Genomic DNA, 23,427 nt, shown 5'->3' with positions numbered 1-23,427 from the left:
GCCGGCTCGAGCGCGGTGGTGAAGCCGCCGCATTGTTTGTGCCGAGGGGGGAGGAGGGGAAGATTCTCGGCCACAGGAGCCTCGGCGCCCAACCCCGCAGCCGGACTGCGGCCCTTCACGACGCGCTCCGCCTCCCACCCCGAATGCGTCGCTGCAGCCGGATCCAGCCGCCGCCGCCGCCGCCGCCTCCACCCCCGCGACCTGGAGCCCGCCAGCGACCGCGACAGCGCGGTGCCTTGCCTCTCGGTCCTCGTTCCGCCGAGCACTAGCAGCAGAAGGAGCGGGCGCTTCTGCCGCCATTAGACCGGACCCAGCCCCGGCGTCACAGAGCGAAAGGAGGGTCTGTCAGCCGCGTTCCTGCGGCTCCCTCAGGTGAGCGCGGAAGAGCGGGCGGGCTGGCTGGCAGAGGCGGGGCGGGCGGCCGGCTCTCGCCCCGGACCCTGGAGCAAACGGGCTGCGCTGTGGCCAGAGAGGCGAGGGAGCTGTTCTCTTGGGCGGGCGCCATGTTTGCGAGCCGAGTATTGTCCCGGGCGGGGGTGGGTGAGGAGAAAGCGCAGGGGAGACTTCTCGCCGAAAGGGCTGGAGAAAAGAGTTGTCGGGCCTGGCCTGGAAGGAACCATTCTTAGGGAGAAGGAGGGGGAGAAGGGGAAGGGAGTGCTATGGGTCTGGGCAGGAACCATTAGCGCGGGGGCGGGGAGTGGGAGGGGAGAAGGGGCGTGCTCGCGTGCTATCCAGCGCCCGTGTTTATGTCACGCCGGGGCGGGGACAAGCCGGTGTTTGGACGGGGTGGGGGGAAGGCCTAAATTTCCAGGAGGGCGGAACCATTCATAAAAATGGGGGCGTTGCAGTTCAGTGTCCTCTGTCTCTGTGGGATGTTTCGCTTGTTACAGTTTTTCCTCCTTGCCTTGATCGCTCTAGAGTTCGCTTGTCTTTCTGGATTCGTTCAGGGAAGCATTTGGTTTAGTGACGTCAGGGAGAACGGGTTGGTTTCTGGGAAACTCACTTTCAGTTTTTTGGGGCAGTCGAGCTTTCCCTTTCTAGTCCCCACTTTTCTGTTTTTTGTGGCATGTATGAATACTGGGAGTTTTCCTAACTATTTTCAGAATTAAGTAACCGAAGTTTTTCATCACAGGTGTTCAAATGTTTCATATATGGTAGGATAGCTCAGGGGTTTAGGCATCTGGCTGTGGAGGCAGAGGTTGGGAGTTTGATTCCTGTCAGTACAGCCAGCCTGTGTGGTTTTGGGCAAGTTGCACAGTCCTAGGGCACCCCCAGAATAAGGGAATTATAGACCACTTCTGAGCACTCTTTTCCTGAAAAAGGGTTGCCATAAGTCAGAACTGATAGCATGTTGTTATCATCATCATCACCACCAAATTTTCATTGCCTAATTAGAAAAGGGATGGTTTTTCTATGCTTGTAACAGAAAAGTGAAAGTAACATGCCAATAAGTTCATCTGCTTCATTATTTTCACTTATTTATGTCTTTTGTTTGCACAAGAGAAGTGCAGATATAGTATTTATTTATTTATTTATTTATTTATTTATTTATTTAATTTATACCCCGCCTATCTGGCCCACCGGACCACTTAGTACATCTTATTCAAGTCTATACTCGGTGTGGTGGATAGAGTGGTGGATCTGGGGCCCAGGAGGCCTGAGTTTGAATTCTTGCTCAGCCATGGATGCTGGCTGGGATGTGTGGAACTGGTAAAATGATTCTTTAAATATCTCATCTGCTTTGAAAGCCCTGTTAGGGATACTATAAGTTAGGTCTGACTTAAAAGGCACATAACATAACATGCAAGTCTAACAAACAATAGGCATTTATGGTTAGTGCTTTCTGGTAGAAACTTTTGGTTAGTAGTATTTGACAAATTTCAGCTTCAAAAACTCCAGGTTCTGTTGCTGATTGTTCAATACTTGAGTTTAGCAGCTGTAAGGATTTTGTTCTTTTATTCTTCTACCCAAATTTTTTGTATATTTGTGCTGCTTTCTGATACAGGTCTGTACTTTGAAGATTGTATACAAGTCTTTACGCTGTTGGTGTGATGCCTTTACAGTCATTTGAAAATTCAACTTAATAACATGCTGTGTTATTTTTTCATTGCACAGAGACATACTTACAACGTTAATTTTTTGATGTTGATTAGTTAAGGCAGAAAGTTTTGAAGGAGATTAACAACTGTCAAGCTGCTGTTTCAGTAATATTGGTAATATGTATCCTAAACAAAACAAAAGGAACTGGTACATCCACAAAAGTCCAGATTTTGTCTCTCATTTATAATATGTATCCTAACCATACTAAATGTTGGTTTGGGTCAGAGAAATCCAGATTCAAGAGTTGTTTTTGTCATGATCTCACTTTAACTACTTCCTCATCTGTGAAATGAAAGCAGAAGGAGCCTACCTTACATGTTGGTTAGGAGAGCAAAATTAAGCTTAGTTGCTGCAATCCTGTATTCACTGACATGGAAATAGAATTTGTTCTTTTAATTTCTGCATCAGGGCTGAAATCCTGTTGCTTAGTGTAGTAGGCCCATTTGAAATCAACGGAATTTATGGAGGAGCTGATCCACCAAATGCCTGCTGATGTACTAGTGCAGCTTAATATACCAAGCAACAGGATGTCATCTGATATGTGTGTAGAGTCGCATTGCAAACTTCTTTGTTCTGTATTTGGGATATAATTAGTATTTTATAAATGTTCGTAAGATTGCATTTTTATGGAGACTATATGCAATTGATATCTGTATGTTTTCTGTTTTTATAAGAATATATTCCAGTTTCTCTTATAGAAGTTAAACTCAGAAATTTTAATTGCTCATACAGCATTGACAAATTTAATATCAAACTACTGTATTTAAAACATATGGCCAGTTCAAAACTCCTAGTAGTACTAATGTAAGAATACCAATTTATGTCAATTTGAAGACTACATCGTATACTGTATTTAGAAGTATGTGTCATGTACTGTAGTTATTGAAGTACTTATTATAACTTTATTTTTGGAATCAACCTAGTATTACACAGTATCTTCCCTACTTTTAGTAGGAATGGTTAAGTATTTGAGAAAACAATTTTCAGATGGTATTTACCACTACCATTTTGTTCCCTTGGAAAACTAGTTCAGTTTGTTTGGAAAAAAGGAATCTTCATTCTGTAGAAGATGCAGAAATCATGAAATAGCAGTTAACATGCTTTTTTGAGGAAGAAATTTTGTCCATTACACATAAAGTATTTCTTCCAGTTCAGAAGTTTGTTCAATGGTATTTATTATTTCATGTTTTCAGATTGCATTATACAACTATCCTATTCTTTGACTAAAAGCAGCTGCAGTTCCTGGAAGAGAAACTGATAATTTCAATCCAGTAGTCTCTTATTACAAACAAGCAGCTGTTGTCTGTTGCATTTGTTTTTACTATGTGTTTATACTTCAGAAAGCTCTATGAAGCCAGTAGTGTTTCAAAATTGAATTGTGGAATGATAAATTATTTTGTATCTTGGACGTTGCACCAATATAAGTAGTACAGTATGCTGTGTTAGTACTTCAGGAGACCCAATGTCGTGTAATCAACAGAGTGGCAGGCTAGGATTTAAGAAACAATGGGTTCAAATTCCAGCTTAGCTATGGGATTTCACTGGAGGATGGCACTGCTGAAACCATTCATATATTTCAATACCTTGAAAACCATCGTTTCATGTGACTTAATGGCAAAAACATAATACTTATATGAGAATGAGAACCAACTTGAGTGGTTATGACTCCTTTTAAAGAGTATAAATAAAGTAGATCAGATGCCCAATATATTAGCAAGATATAAAAAAACAGGAATTATAATCTAAGAATTAATTGACATATGGTCTTTATGTATATATTTTGTATATGTGGTACCATGGTTGCGTAGAGTTTTAAATCTAAGTTTTCCAAGTCCTAGTACAATAGTAGAATCATGATACTACACTGACTCTTTTAACCCTCATCCGTTTGGGTAACATGTGGATCTCTGGATGTTGCTGAAGTGTAACTCCCTTCATTCTTAATTAACAATGTTCTCTCTAATTTTCAGCCCTGCTGGGAGGGCTCCACCCCTCTCATGCATGACATGGATACATGCAGCTGTAACCAAAGGGGCTGTTGGTGTGTGGAGGAGGAGGAACACAGCATGGAGAGGGGCACAATACTGTGTGCTCACGCAGTTGTACCTGTAGAGGGAACCATGTTGGCTAACCTGATGATGAGGAATTCTGGAGTTGCTGTCAAACAGAATCTGAAGGGCTGCACTTTGCCTACCTCTGCTTTTAAATGCATGCTTCTATTTCTGGTAGATGCATTAATTCATTTTAGCTATTGAAGGCAGGCGGTGTATCATGGCCTCTTGCATTTTGAAGAGACATTTGTCCAGCAGGCCAAGGCAAAGTGGCAGTCCCGAAACCAGCAAAATCAGGGAGCTGGACAGGACAGATTGTATTTGTTTTCAGTGTGGAAGGAATTGTCACTCTCGAATTGACCTTCTCAGCCATACTAGACACTGTTCCAAGTCCTCTATTCAGAGCACGTTACCATAGTCTCTCAAGACTGAAGGATGCCTAATCCCAATTGAAGTGTGGGCTTCTAGAAATAAAGTTAAATATGGCATCCACGTATTATCTTTATCAGACGGCATCAGTGTTTTAGTGTGCTAATGTAAACAGCTTGTGCGTTTCCTGAGGCAGGATGATCACCTTTCATCAGACTTCATAGAGGAGAAAAAACCTTTGATAATGGTGGTAAACATTCTGTTGAATAAACTTTTCTTCACTTTATAAATTGTTCTAGTTCATGGTCACACAGCATTCCCATGTGATTTTGAATTACTGTGGTCAAATGATGACAGCTAACTAGAAATAGAAAGTTATGGTAGTTTTGGTGATCAGTTCTTTAAACCCTATTTTTTAAAAGGACTTTACAGTAAGTATTATTAACTTAAGTATTCTGACAGTGCAGTTCTGTTGTGGGAAAAGACATAGGGAAGGGGCATACCTTTACCATGATAGTAAGCTGTTTCTTGTTTCCATATTTATCTAGATAAAATTTGTATATTCCTGGCTAAGTAGATGAAGTCTAGCTTTGTTCCTTGCTTTGACAGAGAACTGACAATGAATCAGTGAATTAGGGAGAGTTATGTATTGTCTCAAAACATCCTTCAACTTGTTGAACTTTAGATACGTTGGGGAACAATATCTATAGCATACTACATCTTCTCACCTTCATTCATGGTAAGGGGCTTATATTTCAGTAGCCATACCCAAAAATATACATAGGTCTGTTGGCAGACCTGCAAATAGTGTTGCGGTCTGCTCTAGCAATCCAACGCTACTATACACTCAACTTTCCAGTTGTTGCTGTGTTACAAGTATAATACTTCTTCCATTCAGAAATCAAAGACAAGAGTATTAGGATAAAATAGACCATGAAAAAGCCAATATTCTTCATTAGGTAAACAGAAGATTTAGTGGCGTTATACAACAGTAAGTTTTGAAAGCTCTGTGGTACATGTAGTGAAGATACCTTTGTCAAGAAAACTATTTTTCCTGTAACATAAAGCACAAACATGGAATGCAGGTAGGTGTTTGCAATGAATTGAGAGGCCTCAACTTAAGCATTGAATTTAAGCTTGCAGGTTGCATACAAATTTGCATGAGTGGTGGGCAGCTTGTGTAAGACTCAAGGTTCTCTTCCCTCTGTAGCTGTAGGTGTTCAATCCTGTATTTTTCACTCTTGGGTATTTTTGAGGACTCTGAGATGTGATAGAGAACATACATTTCCCACATGCAGAAGTTTGAATGCAAGACATCTTGCTGTGTCTGTATTTTGGTTGGTGAAGGAGAGAGTTATTGAGAGTTAGGACTTAAATAGTGCAGGCAATTCTTTGTGGAAAGTAGCATTGTACTGAAATACAGTACAGTGGGCCTAGTTTATGCTATCCCCCAATATATTTGTAAATGTTGAAAATTTGTTAGAACATGCACTGAAGAGTGGCTTTTCTTTCAAAATATCTATAAATAGCAGATGTAATAATAGTATGTCATCTGTCATTCATCTGTTGTAGGATCTGAATCAAAAGCTTAATATTGTTTGAAGCACCCTTTCACATGTTACAGAGTTATATGAGCAATGCAAACTTTGAGTACATTTTGCTATAGACTTCTCTCTTTCACGTTTTACTGTGATTTACCTGTGACATGCTTTTGTAGGAAAAAGATGGCACTGACTTCTTATACTACACTTCAGATTCCCTTCACCTATTTTTCATGTTCTAGGAAGAAGAAAAGTGTAGCTGTGGTGGTATATGAGTGGACTTGAGCAGCATTTCTGTCCTTATTTTTTATTTGAAGCCTTTTTATCCCATTCCCAACCAGAAAAGCACACAGAGGTTCCTGCAGAGGTAGATATGAGGTGAAAAAGGCATATGAAATTAATAAATATTGTAATTGCAGTAGATATGGGATAATTTAACCTTTTCTTTCAGCATCTCTTCTGTTGTGGTTCAAAAGGAAATTTCCCCCATTATGATTATTATTTGAATTTTAAAATTATCTGAAAATTTTCACTATTAATGAACGTCTCACATTATTATTAAATGTTGTCAAACTTGTTTCCTGTTCAATATTTGGCAATGTGTATCTCTTCTAAAAAGCTGTGGCATAGTGGGGAGACGTTTTGGTTTAAACCATATAGTTATGGTCAAAGCTATACCTCACTCAGGAAGAACATTAGGACTACATATTAATATTTCATCTTCGTTTAGAGTATGACATGTTGATACAGTGTGTAGCTTCTCAAATTTCTCCCTGAGAAACATATTCCAGGATCATATGTATTCCTGCAAATCTAGTCGTATCCTAGGCAAGGGAAGGGTAGAGCATTGAAATCTTGCATGAACCATAACTATAGTCAGAATTACCATATGTGGAAACCTTGTATCAGCTAGGAATAACTAGGAAAAGCTACCATAAGGATAAATGAAATATTTGAAGTGTAATCCTGTGTATGTTTCTTCAGAAGTAAATCCTGTTAGTCCAGCAGGATGTATTGTCTAGGCAATGTATAATGAAGAATCCGCATTTTCTTCTTTATTTTTGTGTTTTTGTTTTTGTTTTGCTTGACATACTAGCACACACCAACATGACTTTCTCTTCTAAAACTGATTTTGAATGGTGCACATATACTGGCTGAAGACATTAAAGACTAAGGTTGAAATTTCTGGAATTCTAGTCCAAGAAGTTGCTTAGAATACCCCAAGTAGATTTCTGAGACTGGGAGAAGAAAAACCAGCAGGCAAACAAGATTTATTTCTCCCTCCATTTTCTACTTCATTCCATGTGTATTGCTGGGAAGAAGAAAGCACATATAACTCAGTGTTTTCCGTGAATTGACTTAGTGATCTCTGGGGACCTTAGTCCTGCTACTCATTAAACTGTCGAGGAAGTCTCTCACTGAACTACCGTTCCCATAGTGGACTAGGACAATTCTTAGAAAGCAGTGGGATTGAGAGGCATTCCCAATTTTGTCCCAGCTGTGCACCTGCAGTGAAGCAGCCAATGATGGTAAAATGATACCTGTTTTGTTTTATTGTTTCTTTTCTCCCAAAAGTCTACCTGGGGGATTCTAGGTGGTACTTGGGATGAGAACTCCTAGAATCTTGAAAATCTCATCCCTGACAGAGAAAAGTCTACTTTTTTCAAAAGTGCATTAATTGTAATTGGTCAGAATCCTGTTGGTGATTTATGTTTGTTAAATTAAATTGTGTAACAGTGCAGTGAATTTCTGCTACCAAATGAGTTCCTGGTCATCTTTACAAGGCATATTCTCATTACACAGCAAGCCTCCATCTAGTAATACTACTGTTGCTTCATTAGTTAGGGCAGTTCACCACAGTGAGATACACAGTTTGATTTACACCCATGTGGTTCTGGCATGTATACGTTTGTTACTGTTTTGTCCCAAGAAGCATCACTGTAATAACAGGATACACATTTGTGTTAATAAAAGGATTGAAAACAAAATTGTTTGTAGACTTTTAAGCATTTTTAAAAACTACTTGTAGATTTCTGATTTTTTAAGTAGAATTCTTAAATATAAGCTTAGAAAGATATTTAGTTTTGTAATTTTTAGGTATATCCTAGAAATTCAGGTACTGTTTATATTGTAGGAGAATGCTAGCTTGATAAATGGAGTTTTTTAAATCTCTTGTTCGCTTGTAAAAAGATGATGTTCCATTTTACAACCATGGTTCTCATTTTAGGTAATCAGTACCAAATGAGGAGGAAAGGAAGATGTCATCGAGTATCTTCAGCACGACATTCATCTTCTCCATGCAGTATTAAGCACTCTCCTACTAGGGAGACTTTAACATATGCACAGGCTCAAAGGATGGTAGAAATAGAAATTGAAGGGCGCTTGCACAGGATCAGTATATTTGAACCTTTGGAGGTTATATTAGAAGATGATCTAACAGCCCAAGAATTAAGTGAATGTAACAGCAATAAAGAAAATAGTGAGAGGCCGCAGGTCTGTTTGAGAACAAAGAGGCATAGAAACAGCAAAGTTAAAAGAAAAAATGAATCTCTTCCAAGTGCACATGGCATTCCATCCACAGCAAATACTCTTCCAGAGCCCAAAGTGCATATTGTTGAATACAGTCCTCCTTCGGCCCCTCGAAGGCCTCCAGCTTACTATAAATTCATTGAAAAGTCTTCGGAAGAACTTGATAATGAAGTGGAGTATGACATGGATGAAGAAGATTATGCATGGTTAGAAATAATCAATGAGAAACGAAAGAGTGATGGACTCTCAGTTGTATCACAGAACATGTTTGAATTTCTTATGGACCGTTTTGAAAAAGAGTCTTATTGTGAAACTCAAAAACAGGGTGAACATCAGTCTTTAATAGATGAAGATGCTGTTTGTTGTATTTGCATGGATGGAGAGTGTCAGAACAGCAATGTGATTCTTTTTTGTGATATGTGTAACTTGGCAGTACATCAGGAGTGTTATGGGGTGCCATATATACCTGAAGGCCAGTGGCTCTGCAGAAAGTGTCTGCAGTCCCATTCACGGCCTGTAGACTGTGTACTGTGTCCAAACAAAGGAGGTGCCTTTAAAAAGACTGATGATGATCGGTGGGGACATGTGGTGTGTGCTCTTTGGATTCCAGAAGTTGGGTTTGCCAATACTGTTTTTATTGAGCCAATAGATGGAGTCAAGAACATTCCCCCTGCCCGATGGAAATTAACATGCTACCTCTGTAAACAGAAAGGTGTTGGTGCCTGTATACAGTGCCATAAAGCAAACTGCTACACAGCATTCCATGTTACATGTGCTCAAAAAGCTGGTTTGTATATGAAAATGGAGCCAGTGAAAGAACTGACTGGCAGTGGCACAACATTCTCAGTGAAAAAGACTGCATATTGTGATTTGCATACACCACCAGGTTCTATTCGGAGACCTCTGAATATTTATGGGGAAGCTGAAATGAAAAATGGTCTATATAGAAAAGAGGGCTCTGCCAAAATAAGGTCTGCATCAAAAGTCAGGAAAAAGGCTAAAAAATCAAAAAAGGCACCAGCTGAGCCCTGTACAGTTATGCCTGCAGTATCTGCTCCATGTATACCTCCTCAAAGGTAAGAAAATAAAGATAGACTTTTTGATCAAATCATTTTAATTTCCTAGATGTTTTGATATGTTTTAGCTGAGTGATAGAGAATAAAAATGGATATCTTTCTGTCTCTTTCAACAAATGTGCTGTTCAGATTATTTTCTTATTTTGGAGCCTGTACTATGATGAGTTCTGTACTATGATCAGATCTTCTCAAAAGTGCTAAAACAGTGCAAGATTTTGAGATCTTTAATAGAGATGGGCACTAACCAGTTTGGCCCAAAGGTTGAACAGGTGTTCAGCGGTTCCCAGCCCTATCTCCTCTGGTGGGCACCCACTCAAAGGCAGGGCCCTGGCTTCCCTGCCCCACCTTCTCTAGACACTGCTTCTGAGTGGGCGTCCACCAGAGGAAGTGGGGCTAGGATCTGCCAAACCCCTGTTCATCCAAAGGGCAGGCTGCCAAAGTGGCGGCTCATGTCCATCTCTAGTTTTCTGTACTAGATAGGGGGTTACAAAAAGCAAGTTGGAGCAGGGAGAGGGGAATGGAGCATACTACTGCATGTGTCTCTTATACAGTGGCGCCTCACAAGACAAATGCCTCACAGGACAAAAAACTCACAAGACAAATGGTTTTGGCAATGGGGGGGGGTTGGTGACTTGCAAGTCAAATGTTCATATGGCCATGCTTCGCAAGATAAATGTTTTCCATTTTTTTGTTCCTGCCTCATGTTTGTTGATTTTTAAATGTTTTTCTATGATGTTTAAAAAGTTGGAAGTTTTTTTTTAAATTTTTCAAATAATCTGCAAAATATGTATGGCTTTAAAGAGCACTTAATAAATCTTTTGCAAACCAAATTTAACTTTATTCTGACTTTTTTGCCCATAGGAACGCATTACTTAGATTTCAATGCATTCCTATGGGAAAACACATTTTGCAAGACACATTTTTTGCAAGACAACATTAACTGCAGAATGAATTAAATTCGTCTTGCGAGGCACCACTGTTCCTCTTTCTAAAGTCAGGCTAGTTGAGTGTAAGCGACAGTGGAACTAACTCACAAGGTATAAAATAGGTGACTTCATCTCCTATGTTCTGTTTCCTGTTCTACAATGTGTTTAATTCCTGAAGTGTTTTATGTTTTTTCCTGACATGCATTGCTTGAGTGTTGTTCTGTTACTCTGTGGGTGTGGGCAGTGGAGGCAGGGCTTCTAGGGCAAAATGTGCAGACTTTGATTAGCAGGGTTTAACCTGCCACTCTCCTCCCCTGGCTTCCTTATTTCCTCTAAAATTATTTGACATCTTCATTTGTATTTTGGGGAAGAGGATGATTCTTATAGTGTTGTGAGCCTGTGCCTGTTGTAAAGCAGAGTATAAAATTCATTAACTTTACGAAAACTGTATTCCTGGTGGAGGTGAAAAACTATTATGGCAGTTTTGTTGCTATAAATCAATGCAGCTGTCTTAGTGGGCTCTGCTTGTAAATGTGGCTGTGGAGACTGCCATAGTAAGCTCCTTCACTTTAAGATTTGCCATTACACAATGAGAAATGGATAGCATTATCACATAGTTAGCATACTAGTTTAGAGAAACTGAGAAAACATTTGTTTACTTAATTTCTTGAACACTTCATAATTACTGTAGCTGTTTTATGAATCAAAGCAGAATAACATCTATAAATGATTTAAATATCAACACCGATAAAAAAATTCCCTAGATGCATAACAGCATAATATTCACCATAGATTTTTGCAAGCCAAACAGCACACAGGAACACAGCTTGGAGAAAAACACAGTACTTTGAAGTTCACCGTAAAGCTTTGTTTACTGGTAGCATTGATGTTTGAACACATTTTAACACGTTCAGAAGTTAAGATAAATAGTTGGATAATCTTATATTTCAGAAAATAGAATCATGTATTGAAGTTTGATACTTTTAAAGCAAATCCATATTTATATAAATACGTCTATGTGCACCTAGTCCAGACAACCCTTTGCATAAATAAAAGTGTCTTGTAGTGCACAGGAGAGGTGCCAGTTTTGATACAGGTTGCAATTCTTAATGCTGAATTGACTTTTCTCTAGAGCTGTGGTTCCCATACTTGGATCCCCAGATGTTTTTGGACTCCAACTCCCTGAAATCCTGGCCAGCAGAGCTCGTCGTGAAGGCTTCTTGGATTTTTAGTCCAAGAACATCTGAGGACCCAAGGTTGGAAAACACTGCTCTAGAGTGTATAGCTTGAGGCACAGTTGTCAGTTACTGGGGCAGGCTTTAAGAAGAAAGCATGGAAAAGGGTGATCCAAAAAGCCCTAGGGCATATGATGAACAATGTGTGCACCTACTTGATCCTGCTATCTGTTCATATTTGTGTCAGTTGATAAAGGTAGCAATAATTCTTTAGTACTTATTATAATTGAAATATGGATTACATTTCTGTGTAGAAGACTTTAAAGTGAGCCATTTATAATACTAGCTTTTAGTATTCTAGAAATTTATTTGTCCGATTAAAGATTTCAGCTTAGTTACTAGAAGTTTATTTGTGCTTCAGTATTCTTAATAAAAATATCAAATCGTACAGATTAGCGTGCCATGAAAAAAGGGAGAACCAAAAGTGTTCCTATTGATCCTTGGAGTAAAGAAAACAGTGGCAAAGTAACAGAAATACAGCAGCCCAGTAAATCAAACTTGTAAATAAGTACTTGCTTAGCTCCTTTTTGACCTGTGAATTATCTCTAGAGGGGACCAGATGTAGAAACTGGAATGTTTTTATAAATTGGAAGAGAGATTATTCTTTTTTCTTTTTCTTTTAGGCATTCAGTGTGTCACAGATAACTGACAAATGTGGGTGGACCTGTGATCTCGGAAGTCTTGTGATGTTACTTCCAAGTCTGCACAACCTAGCTACAGCAGCAAAACATATGAAATTATTTAATTAAAAATGCAGTGAATGTAATAAATTCATTATCAAAGAATTGCTGGGGGGGGGGGTAAATTGTTGTTTTTTGGCTTTTTAAGCTTCCTTCTGGAATGTTCCCGTAGAAACCTCTGTTACTAGGCAACAGGTGTATCCAGTACTCTGATATATCAGGTTTTGAAGGCTTTATGCAATGTTTTATAATACCTTGGATCCAAATAACTAGCTAGTTCTGCATGTCTAAGAATGTTTTATGTTTATGGAACAGACCTCCTGTCTGGTATATGGTAAGTCTTCTGAATATGAAGTGAACCTCAAAAGCAGTTTGTATGTGATTGTCAGCCATTTGAAAGAGAAGGTTAAAAATCCAACTGGGTGTAACCATGCCCATATTAGTTTTTTTGGATTTCATTCTATTTTGAAGTATCTTTTTATATCAATAAAACAATAATTAAAATAAAAAGCAAAAATGTGCAGTGCTTGTTGCAACATGTTTATTATTTTTCTCTCCCATGTTTTAGATTAAATAAAATTATGAATCAGGTGGCTATTCAGCGAAAGAAACAATTTGTTGAAAGAGTACACAGTTACTGGTTACTTAAAAGGCTGTCCAGAAATGGTGTCCCTTTGTTGAGAAGGCTGCAGTCCAGTTTGCAGTCACAAAGAAATACACAACAGGTACACCCATTTCATTACTCCCAAGCATAACAAAGTTATTTCCCATGATTTAACTTGACAATTGAGGCATAGTTTGCTATGATAAGTATACTTGTACATGGGTCAAATCCAAATGTACAACTTGTATCCCTTCTTGTACAAGAGAAGAGGTGTTCCTAAAATAATTGTAAGTTCACAAGCTATTTGAGTTATACATTATTTTTAAGACTATTTGGTAAAATTAAATAGTAGAATAACACCTAGGAGTAAAGAGTGGAATATAAACTATTGGCATTTTTTTTCTTAAGAGGGAAGATGATGAAGAAACACAAGCCTTAAAAGAAAAGTTGAAGTACTGGCAGAGGCTTCGCCATGATCTTGAGAGAGCGCGGTTGTTGATAGAACTTATACGGAAACGAGAAAAATTAAAAAGAGAACAGGTATGCATCACTTGTTTTAGCTTGCTAATCAAGGCTGTAATTGGCCTTGCCCCTGCAGGCTTTACTGCTGCCATTGTGTCAACTAACACAACTATTTGACATACTAGGATTCTTTGGAAAACACTGTTATTTCCCTTTTCAGCTTCTTCTTTCTTAGCCCCTGAGGTTTTCTGGAGATGATGCTTACTGTCAGGGCTGCAGAGCTTTGTAGGGCAGGGGGGAGTCTTTTTTTCTCCCATTGTGAGTTTTGTCTCCAAAGAGAAAGATCCAACAAAAATAATCATATTCTCTCAGAGACTGTTTCTGAATCCGGAATAGCTTCTGACTTGAGTTTTATTAGTATTCTAAAAGTAAACTGCCCTTGTGCTTACTTGGAAAGCCTAGATCTTTGTGGTGCTCATTAGAGTCTACAAAAAAGCTTCTCCCAAAGAACAGCATCCCACAAAGACTTGGGACACTTTCCTTTTTGAATAGGTACCAAGACCTGAGACAGAAAGCAAGGTGTGAGGGTAGGCTTCTGTCCAGGCGAGTGAAATGGATGTGTCTATATGAGGGCCAGAGCTCTTAGAATTCTGCCTGGGAAATTCTTTGAGAAAGCTGGGAATTGGAGTACGAAAAAAACAACAACTACCAACCACCTCACCACTACAAATGTCACACTCTTATTGACAAGTAGATTTCTGACGTACATATACAGTTTTTCAACAATCCAGTTTCAAGCTATTTAACCTGAAATTATTATGTAACATATTAAAGTATAGTGCTCTGAACATTTGAAACATTCATTTGAGACAAAACAGAAAAGTACCTTTTTGCATTCCTTTTGACGCTACTGTGTTTGAGGGAGAAAGATGAGGAAATGTCCCATAATGAATTTATTTGTGTTAGAGGTGGAACAGAAACTTGGACCATTATTGCATTTTGAGAATACAGCAGCAAAGGTGTCTGTATGTCCCTTTTCTATAATCTTCTCCCTGTACTTAAAAAGGGATGACCAATTGTTTGTGGAGGCTTTCCCCTCCCCTCTTAGGATTTACCAAGACCTCCCTATATAACAGGTCTCTGTCCACGAAGAATCAGGGTACTCACGGGTTATAGGTCCTTCCCTGGCCAACTTAAAGCATTGTAGTAAAGTAGAATCCTGTCTTTGTTCTTGTCTAAAACTTTTTTCATGAGGATTCCTTACATTCACCACCTCAGCTAGTTCATTTGCTTCATTTTCTCCTATTTTTTCATCAAGGGTTTCACAATCAGGTGTTTCATTATTTTCTATCTGGGAGCGAGTAGTTATCAGAACACTCTTAACATGCTCAGATAAATCCAACCCAATCAAACAAGGGGCAGGAATTTTGTTTGTGATGGCTACCTTCCACATTCCATTCCACCCTTGATATTTCATGTGTACTTTAGCCATGGGTAGAGTAATTAATTCAGTCCCTATCCCTTTTATGGTTATTTGTTTATTTTTCATGATATCTCAGTCAGGTCAAACCTACAGTTCAATGCATTCCAATGGGGGGAGGGAAATTCACCAAAAATTAACAAAGAGTCAGAACAAAGGCAAATTAAATTTGCAAAGGTTTTACAAGGTGTACGAACGATCCCAAGCATTTAAAACAGTTTTTGAACATTTTAAGACACTTTAAAAATAGCGAAAACGGACATCGCTAAGCAAAACAGGGACCTAAACTGTCATCACTAAGCGAGGCACGGTCCCGAACATCGCTATGCGAAATTTCCCCATAGGGAACATCGCTAAACGGAGCGTAAAATTGCTCCAAAAACCTCATCGCTAAGCGAATACATCGTTAAACGAGGCAATCGCTAAGCGAGGCAGCACTGTACTACCAAATTTTACCTCAGAAAATTTCAGGTTTTTGATTTTTGATATATAATCAGCTGTCTCGCTTGCTGTACTGTTTTAGGCTTTGTATCTCTGACTAAATATCTTAGTTCTCCAGGCAGAACCGAATAGAATTGTTCAAGCCCAATTATATTTTACATATCCTCTAAAGTTTCAACATTAGCTTGTTCTAGACCTTTATCCAAATATCTGACCAGATTTGCTCCCAACTGAGAATATGATTCCTCACGTTTTCTTGTCAATGCTCTAAATTTCCTTCTAAGATATTCAGCATTAATTCCAAATCTCGTGAAAACCAGTTTTCTAAATGCCTCATATTCTCTTGCTTGATGTTGTGGCATTTGAGAATATATCTCAGCTAATTCCCCACTTATTTGCGTTCTTAGAATGACCATTTTCTCTTCTTCCCTCACATTATAATCCCAGCACACTCTCTCAAACAGGATTAAGAATGATTTGGGGCAATCACCCTTTCTAAATTGAGGGAATATCTTAATGTCCACTTTTGAGATCCCCTCAGCTAAATTATTACTGTTGTTACAGTTTAGAGATACCAATTCTAGTTTTTTCCATTTCTAATTGGTATTCCATTTCTTTTGCTCTCTTTTCTGCTTCAGCACTTTCTTTTTCCCTTTCTCTTTCAAAATCTTAACTTCTTTTGTCTAGCTTCAGCCTCAGCCCTAGTCCTTATTTCTAATACTTTTAATTTAAATTCCTGCTGCAACCTCCACCTTTCAAAGCCCTGTGAGGTTAACCCAGTTTTTCCCCCTGAGGTTTCCTCCTGCTACTTTATCATTTCAAGAGAGCTCTTCTCTTTGTGAGGTAAACTTTGCACATCAGAGACCTCCATCACTAACTTTTTCCCTCTCTTAGAAGGCATGTTCTTATGTGTTTCTCTAGACAAGATGGCTGGTGTTTACAGAGGCAGCCAGGCAAGCCTTGGTTTAAAATCTTTTTTTCCTTTTCTGTGTTAGAGAGATTTGAAACACTGTAACTCTCCACTGGCAGCTTCGGATGGCTACTTTATTTCTTTAGGCACCTAGTCTGCTGTTCCTGTGTCTGAGACCCTGTTTCTTTTGGCCTCCAGACACCCAGCTGTTTCAGAAATATTTTCTTCTTTAAGCCTCAGTTAGCTTCAGACCTCAGCTATTTCTCTTGACCCTGGCTTCCACTGAGGTCCAGTGCTCCCTTTTCTTTCTTTCTTTCTTTTAAGTATTTATTTAATGACAGGGGTAGGGAATACAAAAAGTAAAGGGGAACAGGTAAAAGAGAAAAAGGGTTAGGGGGATAGGAGAACACAAAGTACAGTGGGGTCTCGACTTAAGAACTTAATCCGTATTGGAAGGTGGTTCTCAAGTCGAAAAGTTCTTAAGTCGAATCTGCATTTCCCATAGGAATGCATTGAAAACCATTTAATCCGTATCTGCTCTTTTCTGTCCATAGAAACTAATGGGAAGCTGCTATTCTGCCTTCTGCCACTAGAGGGGGATATTTTCTTTCTTTTTCCCCCTTAGGTTCAGGGAAGGCAGGGAACACTAAAGGCAGCACTTTAGAACTCTTTTTTTTTTAAAAAAAAAGAAGCCAATTTTAAATAATGCTTTAAAGCATGTTGTGCTGATTTTTTCAGCACAAAGGCACTCAGGTAGGCTTTTTAGGTGCTGAGCAAGCCTCCGGAAGCCTGCTCAGAGCCAGCCAATCAGCTGTTAGGCGGGGAGAGGAGCGGGGAAAACCACAAAATGGCTGCCAGGCTCTTTCTGGGTGTTGGCTTTTAGCTCTTTCCTGCTCTTTTTCCTGTGGTTTGGGGGCTACCAAGGCCTGGTAAGTGACTTTATTTAACAGTACAGTATTTATTTTTAAGTTTCTGACCCTTTTCCCCCCTCCAGAAGCCTCTAAGGGGAGGGAGGGGGGACTTTTTTCCCTGTTCGTAACTCAAGGGAAGTTCGCATGTGGAGTCCTTACTTTCCCTATAGGGCAGGTTCGTAACTCGAATTGTTCGCAAGTCGGGTCGTTCGTAAGTCGAGACCCCACTGTATACCATCATCTGATCAATTCATATTACAATAACAAATCATCTTTTTGCTTTTTCACAGTTTGATTACCCTCCTGCTTTCTTCTTATCATTTAATTTTAGTTTAATTCTATGTTACTCCAACACTATCTGGTAACTGCAGCCATTTATACAATACATCCCATCGTTCAGTTTCCTTTTGAGTTAACAGTCTTTCAACCCATCTCACATTTTTTCCACTTCCCATATTATCACAATAAGATTCTCTTGTTTCAGTATCTCTGCTTCCTTGAGATTTTTAACATAATGCTTTTTAATTTTGGAAGCTCCATAGGTCACGATAACTCTTTATCCCATTTATATTGCCTGGTGTCATGCCAAATAAATATAGTTCTAAAGTTTGTACAGCTTCATTTAAGTTTTGTTTGGCATATACTGTCCCCTCTTTCATCACTTTCATCAAATCTTCTATTTTGCTAAGACCTTCATTCACTTTCTGAAACCCTGTTATTATCTTTTGCATAGTAATCTGCCGTTCCTTTTCTATTTCCTGTACCACTGTTCCAAAACTTTGGGATTGAACAGACTAAGTCTCCATTTGTTGTCTTAAATTTTTGGAGGCCATCTCAGACTTTGGGGCTTGTATACAGTTGTGTTCAAAATTATTCAACCCCCACTGAAATTGAATGTTTTGGCCATTTTGACATTGATTTTGATCATTCAGTCATCTTGCTTACATTTACATGAAAGAGGCACTTGTAGGTCAGAGAAATATAACCTTAAGTTTATAATGAAATAACCACAAATGTCTTTTCTGTGCTCACATCATTATTAGTTTTTATTCAACCCCCAAGTGACATTCAATCTTAGTACTTAGTACAACATCCTTTTACAGTTATAACAGCTTTTAGACGTGAAGCATAGCTTGACACAAGTGTCTTGCAGCGATCTACGGGTATCTTCGCCCATTCTTCGTGGGCAAAAGCCTCCAGTTCAGTCAAATTCTTAGGCTTGCGCACTGCAACTGCTTTCTTTAAGTCCCACCAGAGGTTCTCAATCGGATTTAAGTCTGGTGACTGCGATGGCCACTCCAAAATGTTCCAGCCTTTCCTCTGCAACCATGCTCTAGCGGACTTGGAGGTATGCTTGGGATCATTGTCCTGTTGAAAGGTCCAACGTCTCCCAAGCCTCAGCTGTGTGACGGACTGCATCACATTTTCATCCAATATCTCCTGGTACTGAAGAGAATTCATGGTACCTTGTACACGCTGAAGCTTCCCTGTACCTGCAGAAGCAAAACAGCCCCAAAGCATTATTGACCCTCCGCCATGCTTCACAGTAGGCAAGGTGTTCTTTTCGTCATATGCCTTGTTCTTCCTCCTCCAAACATAGCGTTGATCCATGGGCCCAAACAGTTCTAATTTTGTTTCATCAGTCCACAGAACACTATCCCACAACTTTTGTGGTTTGCCCACATGACTTTTGGCATACTGCAGTCGACTCTTCTTATTCTTGGGAGACAGCAAGGGGGTGCGCCTGGGGGTTCTGGCATGGAGACCTTCATTACGCAGTGTGCGCCTTATTGTCTGAGCTGAAACTTCTATACCCACATCTGACAAATCTTTTTTCAGTTCCTCAGCAGTCACACGGGGACTTTTCACCACTCTACGCTTTAGGTAGCGCACAGCAGTCGAAGTCAGCATCTTCTTTCTTCCATGACCAGGTAGCATTTCAACAGTGCCCTTTGCCTTGAATTTGCGAATGATGCTTCCTATGGTGTCTCTTGGTATGTTTAACTTCTTTGCAATCTTCTTATAGCCATTGCCCTTCCTGTGAAGACAAATCACCTCTTCTTTTGTCTTCCTGGACCATTCTCTTGACTTCACCATGTTTGTAACCACACCAGTAAATGTCTAGAAGGAGCTGAGTATCACAGTCATTTTAAAGCTGCCTAATTGGTGCTTATTATGCTTGATTGGTGCTCGGTGACATCCACAGGTGTTTTCAATACCTGATCGAAAACACCTGAATGAACCTCTCTTCTTCAGAGTGGTAGTCTTTAAGGGGTTGAATAATTGTGGCAATGAAGAAACCACAAAAGAAACATTTACTACTGTATTACATAAACAATTGATGTTATTTTAGTTGCATTTGGTTCTTTAAAACGTCCTTGTAGGATTTCATTCTGAATACAATTCCAAATGTACACTATAGTCCCTAAACCCCTTTACAGCATTGGGGGTTGAATAATTTTGAACACAACTGTAGATGATACTATGCCCTTAATCACAGTGAGCTCCCCTTAGATATCCTTCTACAGTTTTCACAATTTTATCAACAAACCAAACCCCTCATCATAAACCTCCCTAGATCTGCCTCCAATCTTTATCCAAATATTATATTATAAAAATTAGCAAATTCAAATAGAACTATGGCACAATTTTTTCTTCTCCCGAGTTTAGCAAGCTTCTGTTCTCAAACTCCTGCACAGTCCGACAAGCAAAACAACAATCACAGAGTCTCAAACTGTCCAGTAGTTGTCCTTGAAGCCCATCTTATGATCTTTCCATTAACCCTTTGATACTCCTTAGTCCAGTCGACCACGTCAGCTCCCTTTCTTCTCCTGAAACCCACCAGATTCTGTTATTAACAGTTCACAAAGTCCAGGAAAAGGCAAAGAGAAACATGTCCCAGCCAAACTGCATTCACCAAACTCAAGTCTCTTAAATCCAGTCAGATGGTGTTACTGTCTGGGATTCTTTTCCAGAAACATAAGTTTTATTTTTTCTTCTCACTCTCTTGGCTTTGAAATCAGCTTGCTATATTAAGAGTTCACACGAGGAGGACATTTAGTTTCGCTTTTGAAGCAAACTGATAAGATAGGCTTGCCGCTGCTTTTCTTCTTTTAGCCAGATAGCTTCATTCTTATTTTCAGCTTAATGAGGCTGTTTCATAAATCAAAGGCTTCGGCTTACTTAGTTGTTATATATTTTAAGCTTATATTGGTTGTTCTCCTCTCCCCCGGTAAAGGGTTGCTCACGGCTCAGTGCCAATAATATGGCTCCCTGTCTCCAGTCTGTGCACGGTGATTTCTTCAGAGGGAAGACGTCCGGGTTTGCCTCCCATTCTTCTCCTTCTGCTGCTCACCATCTGCTTCAGAGAGACTTCTCCTAGTCTCTCCTTCGATCCCCATTTCAAAAGGGGGATCCCGGACCGGACTGTTCCAGTTTTTTCCAGAGAGCTCTTCTCTGGAGTTACTGGCAGCACCGCAACAAAGCCCCGCCTCCCAGTGTTCCCTTTTCTCAGAGCCTTGAGATATAAAGCTAGCCCCTAGGTCCTTCCTTTCTAAGCTTGAGGTAAACTTTTTGCCCAGCCTTCTCTTCAGAGTCTTTTCCCTGCCTTAGCCTTTCCTAAAGTCTGTGGACTGGAGTCCCTTTCCAAGCTGTTCACTAAGAGCTCTAGGGTTCCCTACTCCTTCTTCCACAGCCTTCGACTATCAGGTCCCTCAGATTCAGAAGATTTATCTTTACTTAGGCTCATTGGAATTCATTCGTTTCAAATCCTGCCACGCTGCCACTACTTTTGTTGTGCATCCCCAGCGTCCCCTGTTTTCCCCCTTACAAGTTCACTTTTGGACACAACTTGTTATTCTCCCCCTTATTCGCTGCCACCAGAGGGTATTATCCTCACTATACCAATTATGAATCTCATACCATTGCTGCCAGTTATAACAAGGTTTATTTATGGTTTGGCAGGTAAATCACAGAAGTAGAATTGTGGATGTTCTTTTATTTTATTATATATTCAATAAATGTGGATTTGATTACATGTATGTTTGCTGTTATTCTTTCACTTTCATCAAGGTCTCAATATATTCAATATATTCTGGCTATGTATTTCCTATTCCTTTTAACACTTTTATATTCTCTAACATACCAACTTTCCAATCTCTTGTCTAACCACTTCACAATCTTCTCCCTAACTGACTCTGTCTCTCCCAGTTCTGTTGACTCCACCGCTCCTGTCCTGTCATAGGCTCCTGCACTGGAGCTCTAAAATGACTGGCAGGAGTGACGTGTGAACTGTCTGCCAAAGGTGCCATTTTTTAAAAAACATTGGGTGGGCAACTCACAGCACTCCATATGTTGCTAAACTGATCACCATTGATTATGTTGGCTACGGATGATGGAAGCAGTAATCTGGTAGCATTCGGAGGGCCACAAGTTGCCCACTTCTGATACAAATGATCCTCAGAGACTTCAGAAATGAACTTAAAACACTTTTCTGCTCTGTTCTATAATAAGTGAAAAAAAGTTTCACTTATTTGCAATAAATGAGGAATCTGTATACTCAAACAATCTTGTAGCATGATTTTTTTTATCCATACTTACATTTTGTTAATAAATTGATAATTCTTTTGGAATTTAAAAAATGTTTTTACATGGTTATATCTAGGACGAGTTTGTATTCATATGTACTGTATGAAGTATAGTGGAGCTCTTAATTTTCAAAAAGGCACCAGAATTGCATGTCATATAGTATGGTTTCTTCACTGACAGAGCTAATGCTCTTCCCTGGTAAACTTTCTATTCTAAGCATTTCATTGTATCACCAGTGCACATGAAATTTAGATTTAAGAAGTTAACTATGTTGTTAACTCTGTAAAATGTTGTGTGATTTACTAATGAGTAAACATATTTAGGACTGAATATAAGATTCAAATTTCATTTATTTTTTATTTGCTTTACATTCTGCTTCTCTTTGTAGGAAGGTACAGACAAAAATCCCAATGTTATAGTATTAAAGCAATATCAAATTAATTATTACATTAAACCTAGCGCAACATTTAACATAGTTTCAAAGCCTCTTAAAAAGCACAGCAAAAAAGGAGGCTCATGACCGATCATTAAAAGGCTCTTTTCCCCACCAGCAGCCAAACACATGATTAAATAATTCCCCCACACGTGCGCGCACACTCTCTCTCTCTCTCTCTCTCTCTCTCTCTCTCTCTTAATCAGAAAGACAGCAGGAATGGAGCTAACTACCCCTGGGAGTTCATAACGTGAGAGCAACCAATGAACATGCCCTTTCTTGTGTACTTGCCATACAGACCTGTGAGGATGATGAGGCAGGATGCCCCTTTTCAAGATCTGAAGACCTGGGCAGGCTCATTTAGATGAGGTCCTTATAAAGCCTGGACCTAAACCATTTAGGGTTTTGGAGGTTGTACTCATAACTAGTACACGGAATTCAATCCAGAGACACTCTAAAGGAAATTCTATTCTCACTTTAACTAGCTCAAATCAACAGCTTAACTGCAGTATTTTGGACCTTCTGAATGTTCTGAAAAGTAGTCCCATGTAGAGCACATTACAGTGGTGCCTCGCTTAGCGATTGCCTCATTTAACGATGTATTCGCTTAGTGATGAGGTTTTTGGAGCGATCTTGCGCTCCGTTTAGCGATGTTTCCAATGGGGGGATTTCGCATAGCGATGTTCGGGACCTTGCTTCGCTTAGCGATGACAGTTTAGGTCCCGTTTCGCTTAGCAATGTTTTTGACAGCTCCGTTTTCGCTATTTTTAAAAGGTGTTAAATTGTTTAAAAAGGTTTAGAGTGCTTGAAATCGTTAGTGCACTTAATAAACCCTTTGTTAACCAAATTTGGCTTTGTTCAGATTCTTTTTGAATATTTGATTTTTTTTTTCTCCCCCATTGAAATGCATTGAAAAGGTTTCAATGCATTCCAATGGAGGAACTGCGTTTCACTTAGTGATGTTTCCTATGGCGATTTTCGCTTAAGGACGGCAATCTGTTCCCTTTGGAGCGGATTATCCGGTTTTCAGTGCATCTCTATGGGAAAACACGTTTCGCTTAGCGATGTTTTCCCATTGCGATGAATTTTTTG

At 39.5% G+C, this 23,427-nt stretch overlaps 1 protein-coding gene and 1 long non-coding RNA gene across 12 annotated transcripts in view; both read left to right on the top strand.

The window, feature by feature from the left end:
• The first annotated feature begins 237 nt into the window (after positions 1-237).
• Positions 238-23,427, top strand: part of BRD1 (bromodomain containing 1) — a 54,140-nt gene continuing 30,950 nt past the window's right edge. For 8 of the 10 annotated variants that reach the window (XM_073000616.2, XM_078394402.1, XM_073000615.2 and 5 more), the window contains exons 1-4: positions 238-372; positions 8,289-9,666; positions 13,076-13,232; positions 13,520-13,651. In XM_073000616.2, the coding sequence (XP_072856717.2) occupies positions 8,303-9,666; positions 13,076-13,232; positions 13,520-13,651 (1,653 nt within the window). In that variant the 5' untranslated portion in view covers positions 238-372; positions 8,289-8,302. Of the gene's footprint in view, positions 373-6,297; positions 6,440-8,288; positions 9,667-13,075; positions 13,233-13,519; positions 13,652-23,427 lie in introns of those variants that run through there. The other 2 variants (XM_078394401.1, XM_078394400.1) reach the window with 2 other exon arrangements.
• On the top strand, positions 11,755-12,584 carry LOC144589553 (uncharacterized). 2 transcript variants are annotated; one of them, XR_013545722.1, is made up of 2 exons: positions 11,755-11,848; positions 12,451-12,584. It is a non-coding gene; the product is annotated as an uncharacterized LOC144589553 (long non-coding RNA). The 2 variants fall into 2 exon arrangements; XR_013545723.1 differs by lacking the exon at positions 11,755-11,848 and adding an exon at positions 11,909-12,023.

The sequence above is a fragment of the Pogona vitticeps genome, chromosome 5 (assembly GCF_051106095.1).
Source record: "Pogona vitticeps strain Pit_001003342236 chromosome 5, PviZW2.1, whole genome shotgun sequence".
In the NCBI taxonomy this organism is placed as follows: Eukaryota; Metazoa; Chordata; class Lepidosauria; order Squamata; family Agamidae; genus Pogona; species Pogona vitticeps.
The sequence above is the reverse complement of the archived record's forward strand: the minus strand, read 5'-3'. Positions and strand labels throughout refer to the sequence as shown.